This window comes from Brassica napus, chromosome A2 (assembly GCF_020379485.1).
Source record: "Brassica napus cultivar Da-Ae chromosome A2, Da-Ae, whole genome shotgun sequence".
In the NCBI taxonomy this organism is placed as follows: Eukaryota; Viridiplantae; Streptophyta; class Magnoliopsida; order Brassicales; family Brassicaceae; genus Brassica; species Brassica napus.
Window position 1 is genome coordinate 7085072 of NC_063435.1, and position 12036 is coordinate 7097107.

Here is a 12036-nt window from a genome sequence, read left to right on the forward strand (position 1 = left end):
ATAGTATATACCAGACATGTAATACTAGTACTACGGGTTTAACTTCTTCATTATAGAAATTTTAAATTTTCATTTGATTTTCCATATGAAAAAAAAACAATAAACTGACCAAATTGGTGTGTTTATAATGGTATATCCTAACTTTTAATTTTTTAATATTTTTTGACAATTATTACATTATTTCATAACTTTCCATTTTTCACCTTATACTTTAAAGGTTTGTTTACTTGTTTGTCCACTATATTTCTGAAAAACATACACTGAATGCATTTTAACAAACTTAATGATTCGATTATATGTGATATCAGATAGATAAACATATAGTAGTAGTACAACTAGGGTATATTTACTTTTTATGTGGTACAACTAACTTTTTCAATTTCATTGCCAAAATGCAATTATATACAAATTTGTTCAACTTAAAATTTGATACAACTACGTATTATTAAAAGAACGTAGTTATACCGGTTAAACCAATCATACATTTGTTCTCGTAGTTATACTAGTTGTACTATTTATACTGATCGTATTATTCTGCTGTTCTTTTAATTTTGTGTCTTTTAGGCTTTCATTTTCTTCAAGCAACTATATTTCTTTTGATAACATTAAAATATTTTCCAATTATGTGTAATGCCTATAGAAAATCATATATAAAATCATTGCCACAGTAAAATGTTAATAATACTACTAATGTAGTCGAACCAGTTGTACTATTATTGTTGTAATACTACTACATGTTTCAGTTTTATTAGTTATATATGGCTTTTCATAGGAAAATAACAATAGACTAGACCAGTTGGAAGGTCTTTAGAATGGTCAATCCTATTTATTTGAAATTTTACCAAATTTGTTTTTGCAATTATTACACAATGGTATAAGTTTCCAAGATCTAGCTTATACTTTAAGGGTTTGTTTACTAGTTTGTTCACTATATTTTTTAAAAACATACACCAAATATATATATTTAAAATAATGATTCAATTGCATGTGCGCATATGTATTTAAGTAAATGAGAGTTGTACAACTGAAGTATATATATTTAATATGTGGCACAACTAAAATTTTCAAATATTCAACCAAAATACAACTATGTACAAAGTTGTACAACTTAAAACCTGGTACAACTATATATACGATTGTACAACTAGAATACTCGTACAACTACATGTTATTTCGTTTATCATGTTTTAGTTGTTTATCACGTTTTAAATGTGCTGCACATTCTAAACGTGATGGTTGTACCTTCCTTTGTCAAGTTGTACCAGTTGTACATGTCAGAGTAATTTGGCCATACCTAACCTGGTTATACTAGTTAGGCTTTGCCAACCTCTTCGGCCTTGTCAAGGCCTCTCCATCCTCCGGTGAATCTTCAACATCTTCATTCACTTCCTCTGCAGCTTCCTTCTTAACCTTCTCGGCATTTGCTGCCATAACTTCAAGCTCATTCTCACCCTCCTTCGTGGCCTTTTTATTAGTGTCAACCTTTTCCAGATGCTCAGGATCATTCTCGCCATCATTCTCGCCTTCTTTTCAGATGTTGAACTATGGGAGCCCGTGAAACCACTTCTTTTCAGATGCATCAGAATCTTTAATCAACTTGATGAAATGATGTTGATGACACCTTGAGGAGAGCTTATAGGGCTTCTCGTACTCGACCAGTTGGAAGTAAAACCTGTGTGGTTCGATTGCTCCTCCAGCCATCTGCTCACCAAGCACAAAAAAATATAACATTAATATAATTGGAAAACTAAGGATTTGTACTAGTTATACAAGTTATACTTATTACACAAGTGCTAGTTGTATGAGTAACATAAGTTATACATATGCAAGTTATACTATTAATACGAGTATTACAAGTTCTATTAGAGTTGTAGTTGTACGAGTATTGCAAGTATTATACTAAAATAGGTTATAGTTGTATGAGTTATACAAAAAATACATAGAGCAGTTGTACAAGTTATATTAGTTAGATATGTTCTACTTATAGCTAGATATGTTATAGTTGTACGAGATATACAAGTAATACACAAAATAGTTGTACAAATTATAATAGTTACATATGTTCTACAAGTTATACATATAACAGTTGTACAATTATTATTAGTTAGATAAATAGTAATTGTACGAGTAAAAGAAGTTTTACAGTTATAGTTAAATATGTCATAGTTGTACGAGTAATATAAGTTATACATATAACAGTTGTACAAATAATACTAGTTAACATTTAATTGTACAAATAATACTAGTTAGATAAGTACTAGTTGTACAAGTGATACATGTTTTACATATTCCAGTTGTATTAGAAATATGAGTAATACACGATTGACATGTTCTACTTAGAGTTAAACTTTAAGTAGTTGTACCAGTTACAAAATTTTATATTTCATAGTTGTATTAGTAATATTAGTTAAACTTATTTTAGTTGTAGTAGGCACACTTTTCTTAAGTACAACTAAATCTACTAGAATAACTATATACAATATATATCCTAGTTGTATCATATTACAAAAACTGAATTCAAGTTTATTTTTACATGTGTAGCATTATGTTCTTGAGATGTGCGAGCGTCCACGTGATTCGACCTAGTTTCTTTGTTCCGAAGAAGGTGTCCCCCTCCTAGTGGAAGACCTGGAAAGAGGTGTAACCGGAGGGTCTTGTGTGTTCGCCGTTGGAGGTACTTGTGACCCCGCCGCCTCTTCTGACTGTGTTGACTCACTGTCGGAGTGAGTAGGAGAAGCAGCCTGAGTAGGGTCTGCCGGAGTAGGAGAAGCACCCAGATTGCGTCGCAGACTTTTAGGGTTATGGTTCCGCCACAGCCGCTTACTGGGTTGAGATGTCAAACCACTATTGTCTCTTCCGTGTTCTTCTACCAGAGATGGCCTATCTCACTTCTTCTTTGCTGGTTCGATGGTCTTCTTCGGCGGTGGAGATTCCTTCTTGTTATTAGTTCTTCTGATTGTAGGTGGCATCTTCGTGACAGAGAGATAAATCGAGAAGTCCGATTGAGATAGAGACAGAGTTCTGATCGTGAAGGTGTGGAGAAAGTAGGGGAGTTGACGGGAGTTGTATTTCAAGTACAACTGGAATATGTAAAAGTCGAAGGAGACGATGGTGGGGATTTAGGTTTTCAGTCGGGGTTGGGTCGGGTTAAGAGTCGGGTAGGATAGTAATGGCACGGGTCGTAAATAAGTTGATGTCTTTTGGTTTTTTTGTTATTTGCACCTCTTTTGTATTTAAATTTTAATGTAATATTAATAGGAATTATGGTTGGGTCACGAGAGAATTTTTCAAAACCATGTGGGTCACTAGAGCATTTGATCCTAAGTTTGGACAAACAAAAACACGTGGTAAAAATACTCTACGTTACCGATTCTGCTTTTCCTCATACATCTGCGTTCAACCTTTTTTTTTTTGAAAATTATATTATAAATCAAACCGTTAAAACGAGAAATAGTTCCGGTTACAAGCTCGATTCAAACAAAAGTATCTAAGTCTACTTATTACAATAACTAGCTTCGTCCACCCACTAAACCCAGCACATTCCGCTAATCTGCTTTTTGTAAACCATAGAAATCGATTTCTGTTCTCAGCCGTCAACGATGATCACAAGAAAGTGAGATTCTCCTCGTTACTTCGGATGCCGGGAGTTCTTGTGTCGCCTCTGGAGTAACTAGATCTTGATGATCTCCTCAAAACTTATAACCTTCACCTCTTTAACTCGCAGACGCAATCGAATAAAGGAGATAGAACACATACCATTTGAAAAACGCTCCATCACCCACTGTACAAGTTCCAAAGGCGCCAAACCGGACGTTAGCATAGTGACACAAAGACCTCAATACCAAGAGCGGTAAGCAAAAAGTCAGGAAGGGAACGGCCGCTGCACGTGAACCTGATCAGCTTAAAGACCTGCAAATAAGCTTTAGTTCGGCCAACACTACCATGACCAAACCAACTGGAGGCCACAGCACTGGGATGCGCGCCACACCGGAAAGAGCCACTGACAATACTAAGAAGACTGGGATGTGGAGCCATCTACGTTCAACTTTGTTATGGTAGAATTTTAATATCGTCAAAATATAGCATGTTGACACACTTCCTCGTTCCGGTTCAGATATGTCTTCAGTCCGGATTTGGTCCAGTTTTGAATTTTAAAAACAAAGAATTAATAATTAAAATTTATATATTTAACTAGAGAAATTGGAGTATATAACCAAAAAAAACTATATTTCACTAAGTAACCATTTTCTTCTCCCTCTCTTACTTTTCCTTTCTATCTCTCTCTACCTTTCTTACCACAAAACTAATATTTTCCCCAAAATGGTCATTCAGCCAATTAACTAAGCTTGTATGTTAAAAAAAAACTAAGCTTGTATGTTGGTGTATACTCCCTCCGTCTCGAAAAAATGTCAATTTGACATTTTTCACACTGATTAAGCAAATAATTAAAATGCATTTAAGTTTTTATTGATTACACATATTCAATCAATAGTAATACATATTCAATCAATAGTATTTTAGATAAATAAAATTATTTATAAAATAAATTAATTTATAATTAATACTAGACTGAAAGTTGTATTAGAATTATAAAATGACATTTTGTGTAAAAAAAAAATGTTAAAATGACACTTTTTCAAAAAAAAAATAGAGGGAGTTTTAATTTTAAGACTTTTTATTTCTTTTATTTTAGTTAACATAATATTTGAAAATTTATTATTATCTCATATATCATTGATATTTGTAGATGAGTTTTTTTGTTCATCAATAAATGTTAAATTTTAACAAAAGATATAAGATAATCTTGATTGAGTTTTATAAAACTTATTTCTTCTAATAAGTTTTTGTTGGGTTCGAGCCCATTCCACTAAATAGTACTAACAAAAATAAAATAAACTATTCATAGTCACTATGTAACATATCAAACCAGCTCTCTTATAATTATAATGGTTTACCACGTTTGTAATAATATAATACACCAGCTCCAGGTATCTTGTAACTGAAAAGATCAGTAACTTAATCTTGAAGTTGAAGTATTAGATTATCAGTAATGGGAAAACTCTTAAGAGTCTTTCAAAAGAAAATGAAAATATTAATATTTAGTTATATACTCATTTTTCTTTTAAATAATTAAGCTACTAAGCAAATGACATGTAGAAAATTATTTTTTCATACATGCAATAAGAGTCTCTCATACGAGAACCTCTTCAACCTCTTTTTTTCTACTTTTACACTATTTTATTTTTATTTTTAATGTGAGGGAACATAGGAGAAATCTCTAGTAATGGTGCTCTTAAATCCAAAAAGTTAAAAATTGTATTGGTATTATATATTGACAAAAGAGACAAGGTATGAGTATAAGAATATATTTTTAATTTTTACATACCGTTTTCTGAAAGAAAATAATATATATTCTAATAAATTTTTGGAGTTTATACATAATTATTATGATAAGATGTTTTGGCTTACACATAAATTTTCAAAATTAATGATATAGTTAGGAATTAGGTACAAACATTAATGTTAGTGAAATGCAAAAAGAAACATAAATGTTAGTTATGATAAAGTATAATTAAATGGACTTAAAAGTCGAAATTGATCGAACTTAATTCTCAAAAACAAAAAAAATGATCGAACCAACCATGAACGAGTGGGCATTAGAGAAGGAGATCCCGCAGGTCGTGGGGTTTGCAATCTGACCCCAGTGTTACCATTTAAGTGTTATAACACCAGCGCAAAGTTATTTACTTGTGTTTGGATTCAAACTCAATTATGTCTCATATTTCCATTTTCTGTGAGATCCAATAGAAAATAGACAAACAACTAGAGAAGTGTAAATTGAAAATGTTAAAACTATGCAAGACGAGAAAGTAAATAAGTATGTTGAATTAAAACTTCTCCTAATAAAGCCAAAACACAACCTCGGGAACCTCTTCTTCCTGCCAACTATAAAAACAGACGCCACCAAAACAATCCACTGATTTAAATTACTTGTTTGCGCTTAAAACAACACTGTTTTTGTGTGATTAAAATACACAGTAAGTTCTTATTCCCATGCAATTTGTTTGTTGGACTGAAGCCAAAATAGATTCCAGAGGATGCATCTTTTTTTTTTTCCGCCAAGGTGTTGTTTAAATTAATCCAACGGGCCAAGCCCAGACGTCCGAAACTCAATTACACAAAGAGCTAACAAAAAAAACGACCCACAAACGAAATGGGCTACAGCAATAACGGCCGAAGCCCAAGAAAAGTAGACGGCCCAAAAGCCCAAACATTTAACCCGAACAGCTTGCCCTCGGGTCACGACAAGGAGGCTGGGAATTGCACACGTGTAAGAATCTAGGCCATCAGCATGCCACGCGTCACCCGCCTCAACTTGATCTCACCCCCTTCGCACAGCCGCCGAAACTTACCACCGACAACCTCGTTTCACCGGAGCTCAGAACCTGAAGAGCCACCGGCGTAACCATAACCACTCTACTCCGCTCTGTCTTCTCGCCGGAGAGATCCATCGAACTAACGAGATCTCCTCCGACTATGAACCACAACAAACCCTAAACAGGCGAGCCGAGAACCGCTACCAGAAGCAAACCGTACTTCTCACACCTCAAGCTAGACACCACAACCCAAAGGACCTCGGGTTTCAAGACGGCAGCGCGGAACTTTAGAAGCCTCCACTCTCCGTGACCAAAAGCCGGCGAAGACAGATCTGACTGAGCCTCTCCTTCCCGGAAGCTAGAGCGGCGACGGTGAAACTGAGAAAGCTTTCACCTCCCGCAAAAGGCCGGCATCGATGGAGCTAGGGAAGCCTCCATCTCCCGGAACACACTACCTAAACATGCAAGCCACTCCATCTCCGTCGGGAACCTCCAATCGCTCGCGTCGTTACTCCAGAAGCTGAGCCACCGATGAGGATGGTTGCGGTACCAGAGCTCCGACAAGGCGGTCGATGACGGAACTGCGAAGAAGGAGCGAAAGGGGACAACTTATAAAAAAGAAAAGGGCTCCGGCGACGGCACGCACGCTCACGCGCCGGCCGTACGCCGGACCCAAACTGAGATCTGGTTTCTCTCTCTCTTTTCTCTCTTCAACGAGTGTTTTTTTGTTTCAGGTGTGAAGAATTCAGGATGCATCTATACTGTGAAATTTGTAGTGGTCAAATATGAATTTATTCTAGAGTATGTACCCGTTCAAAAAGAGAGAGAGAGCGTATGCACTACAGAATGGACTGAACGTAAAACCATTTCAAGATTACGTATAAATAAATAAAATATGATTATGTACGTATTAGAAACGAATTAAATTCTTTAACAAAACAAAAAAAAGATCCCCGTATCATCCAAATAATGATTTAATATAGAATGAGCTTGTTATGCTATAATGAATGTAAACTTTTTCCAACGGTTGTGTGGGAGATAATGACCCACAATAAAATATCTGTAACTGGATGAAATAACGAGGATAATATTTTCTAATACTTATAATGAAGTAAAGGATTAAAAAATGATCTTTCGATCTAATTTTTTGAGACAAACATGTAGAGTGTAAAATGTTTAACTATGTGTGAAAGTATGTTTGTATTAAAAAACAAATGTGTGAAAGTAAGTGAGTGTCTTCTCTTAATCTTGAATTATTCTTTTTACATTTTCAATCGAGTTCAATTACTTCGCATATTTCAGATGCACACCCAGCTCCTCAGATCTTGAACCGGCGTTAAACTGAGTCGACCTTGCTTAGACTTAGTCCTATTTGATCTTCGTTGTTCTAGAGTTCGTACCTCGAACTTGAGATAGCCCAAAATATACAAGATAATTGGACCTCGACCAATGGGATCATGAATATTATAAAAATTGCTTGTTTCAGATGGACTTTAGATGAACCGGATCTCTATGTGAACCTATTCTAATATGTGGTTCCAGCCTCAGAGACATTAATAGTTGTTATGTATTAACGTAGTTTCATTTCTTAAATTTCCTTCTTCTTTTTTTGAAGAAAGGCTTAATTATTTCCTTTCTAAATGTAAATTAAATATTTTTCCTCATTGGTGAAAAATGAAACTACAATCTAACTATTTGTTTTGTAAGATATAGTTTAAATCTTTGAAAGTTAAACGGTCACACATTACTTTAAACTGTGGTAGTCTATACACTCATTTGACAAATTTCATTACTGTATTTTTCTGAAATGATTAAAGATTCCGATAAGAATGTATTATATAAGATCAAGATTGAATCCAACATGCATGAATACCAAGCACATGAACAAACACACATTTAATTTAGGGATTAATTGTCGTCTAGTTTTCTTTGTCGTTTTGATTGAAACCAAAACTTGAGTTACATGCAAAATTTGATGACACTACAATTATATTTACCTGATAAAATAGATTATTATGAAATCCCATGTGGCAAAGCCCTTCAATACAAAAAGATGGAGAAAAATGGAACTAAAATATTAATAAGAAAAAGAAAAACAAATGTACACTAACTTGCTTATATAAAGACTTGAAGGACCCTTTGTTCCCCCATCTCCTCAACAATACTCACTCCCACTACAAATTTTCATTCATTTAAACTCAGAACAAGACAAAACAAAAACTCTCCCAAAAATGGCGATAATTTGCACAACAGCATCTCCGGCAGAGAAAGAACAAGAACCAAAACAAAGTTTTGAAAACGATCAAACTCCTCCAATAGTTTTCAACCCTTCTCTTCTTAACCTCCAATCTCAAATCCCAAACCAATTCATTTGGCCAGACGAAGAGAAACCTTCCATTGACATTCCCGTGCTCAACGTGCCTTTCATCGATCTCTCGAGCCAAGACTCAACTCTAGAGGCTTCTAGACTCATTGCAGAAGCTTGCACCAAACATGGTTTCTTTCTCGTTGTCAATCATGGAGTCAGCGAGTCCCTCATATCAGACGCTCACCGTCTCATGGGAAGTTTCTTCGACATGCCTCTAGCCGGAAAACAGAGAGCTCAGAGAAAACTCGGTGAGAGCAGTGGCTACGCCAGTAGCTTCACTGGAAGATTTTCCACCAAGCTCCCATGGAAGGAAACACTCTCTTTCCGGTTCTCCAACGAGAATAATGGATCACGAACCGTTCAGGATTACTTCTCCTGTACACTAGGACAAGAATTCGAGCAATTTGGGTATGTGTCCTAAAATAGAAAAAAGAAACACCAAACAGAGCAAAACCCTAATATGTCATTATTTCCTCTGTTTTTCCCATAAATTATTTCCTCTGTTTTCTAATCTTACTTTAACAAACCGGTTTCTTATACCGAAATTATTAAACCGGAGATAATTTGATCGGTTTTGCTTATGATTTCACGGTTATGTTCACAGGAATGTATACCAAGAGTACTGTGAAGCCATGAGCTCTCTGTCTCTAAAGATCATGGAGCTTCTGGGGCTAAGTTTAGGCGTAAACCGCGACTATTTTAGAGGGTTTTTCGAAGAGAATGATTCGATAATGAGGCTAAATCATTACCCTCCTTGCCAGACACCAGATCTTACATTAGGTACAGGGCCTCATTGTGATCCAAGCTCTTTGACCATCCTTCACCAAGATCATGTAAATGGCCTTCAAGTCTTTGTTGACAATCAATGGCGATCCATTCCCCCCAATCCCAAGGCTTTTGTCGTCAATATCGGTGACACTTTCATGGTAACTAAAAGAGTGAACACATTTTCGTTACTCATGCAGAAATGATATGTTAAATATACTTTGGTTTTGTAGGCTCTATCGAACGGGATATTCAAGAGTTGTTTGCATAGAGCGGTTGTCAACAGAGAGAGTGCAAGGAAATCGATGGCGTTCTTCTTGTGTCCGAAGAGAGACAAAGTTGTGAAGCCACCAAGTGAGATTTTGGACAAGACACCAAGGAGATACCCTGATTTCACTTGGCCTATGTTCCTTGAGTTTACTCAAAAGCATTACAGAGCAGATGAAAACACTCTTGATTCCTTTTCAAACTGGGTCATCGCCAACAAAAATCTCATCTAAGAAACCAAATTACTATCGAAATCTTGTCTTTATTGTTACGAAGTGTCTTTTGTTCTCGTGGTGAAATGCATTCACAAGGGTTTGAAAGTCACAATAATTTCAAAGTTCAGAAACATTTGTATATTGTTCCAAGCATTACCGTGTGGAATATGAATGCTCGTTAAATTAAATACTTTAAAAGTTTAAAAAACAAACTAGCTAGGTGTAACGAGTTGGGAATGAAAATGTTAGTATTTTACTATTTTCAAGATTTCAGAGTGTTTTCTACTAATTAATAACTAAATTGTTATTTTATTAATTTGAGATAATATAGAACTAACTTTTTGTCATATTCTATATTTTTGAAAATTCCATTAAATTTTAAGGTAATGAAGATATTAATATCTAATTCATCATAGTTTAGACTAAATACATGACTAAAATGTGAACTACTGCAAATATACAATTTTTCATATATGTTTATTTATATATTAATAACTAAAACTATAGTTATATAATACTTTAAAAAACAAACTAGCTAGGTGTAACGAGTTGGGAATGAAAATGTTAGTATTTTACTATTTTCAAGATTTCAGAGTGTTTTCTACTAATTAATAACTAAATTGTCATTTTACAATCTGATTTATTGTGTTAAAAAAAATCTGATTTATTAATTTGAGATCGTTATATAGAACTAACTTTTGGTCATATTCTATATTAGTGAAAATGCCATTAAAATAATGAAGACATCAATATCTAGTTCAGCATAATTTAAGCTAAAATGTGAACTACTGTGAATATACAATTGTTAATATATGATTATTTATATATTAATAACTAAAAATATAGTTATATAATAATTATTATATTTACATCTAATATTTTATCTTAATTTATTTTATTTTTAAGAAATTTTAAAAATCTTTCATGTCGTAAGAAATTTAATTTTCTCTATACATCAATATTATTAAAACTGAATTACTTTTTGAAAATACCCCTTCTTTCACTCTAATAATTACAATTTATGCCATTGCATTTAATAATTATTAATTAATTAGCTATAAATCATTTATTTTGTTAGAGTATTCTCTAAGCAAACTTACTATTATACTCTAGCCAAACTTACCATTATTTTCTAACCGAAATATTCTCTAATCAATTTAAAATATGATATACAAACTTTAAAAATTATTTATTAATGTATATTATTATTTCATTTCACATACAAAATATAAACTATAAATGTTATATTAAAAAATATAAAATTATTCAAATATATGTTAAATAATTTGAAGATTAAGATTATTGACACACATATATTTGAATTACACGAATACAATAATAAAAATTTAATTTAATATTTTTCTCAAAAATAAACGTAAAATAAAATTTATTTGATTTATAAACAATTTAGAGATAGATCTATTTATTTGATTAAAACAGTAGTGAATTTTATTTGACATAAAATATTTTACAATGTAATTAAAAATTACTAATTGACGAATATATTATATAACATATCATTTTGATTGGTTTAGTATTCAATCACAATAGGAGCAACCAAAAATTACAGAAAATTAAAAACCGTCGATTTATCATAAATGTTATATATTACAAATCAAAAATAAGCACACATATGAATGCATGTCTGTACAACCATTACATTCTTCTGTTCTTGAAAATTTCATATGTTTGTTTTATTAAAATAAACATCCGTACGAGCGAACATATCAAATCAAGCACTAGTGTCATTATTCCAATTAAAACAATAATATATGATGAGAAACCATAAAGGTAAAAAGCGAAGAGTATTTCATCATATTTTAAATTTTTCTTAGTTTAATCAAAGTTCTTTAGCTAAATCTTATAGTTAGGCCAGTACTCGTGCATCAAATAATTTTGATTCTCATTTTTTAAAAAACATTTTTTATTCATATCAAAAAAATTTATTTTTTTGCTAAAATATTTTCGAATTATCAAATTTTTTTTTTTTTTTCATATCAAAAATTGTAAATTTGATTATGGAAACATTTAAAATAAAGATAAA

General features: G+C 33.0%; 1 protein-coding gene across 1 annotated transcript; it reads left to right on the top strand.

The window, feature by feature from the left end:
• Window positions 1–8362: 8362 nt before the first annotated feature.
• LOC106413725 (gibberellin 20 oxidase 2) lies at window positions 8363–10043 on the top strand. Its single transcript, XM_013854469.3, has 3 exons — window positions 8363–9153; window positions 9350–9671; window positions 9744–10043. The coding sequence occupies exons 1-3, from the start codon at window positions 8609–8611 to the stop codon at window positions 10008–10010; spliced, it is 1134 nt and encodes a 377-aa protein (XP_013709923.2). The 5' UTR covers window positions 8363–8608; the 3' UTR covers window positions 10011–10043.
• Window positions 10044–12036: the final 1993 nt, after the last annotated feature.

Excerpts from the sequence above, each read along its gene's own strand:
- LOC106413725 (XM_013854469.3), top strand. The coding sequence starts at position 8,609 with ATGGCGATAATTTGCACAACAGCATCTCCGGCAGAGAAAGAACAAGAA. Across the intron at positions 9,154-9,349 it reads CAAGAATTCGAGCAATTTGG|GAATGTATACCAAGAGTACT; the intron begins GTATGTGTCCTA and ends TTATGTTCACAG. Across the intron at positions 9,672-9,743 it reads ATATCGGTGACACTTTCATG|GCTCTATCGAACGGGATATT; the intron begins GTAACTAAAAGA and ends TTGGTTTTGTAG.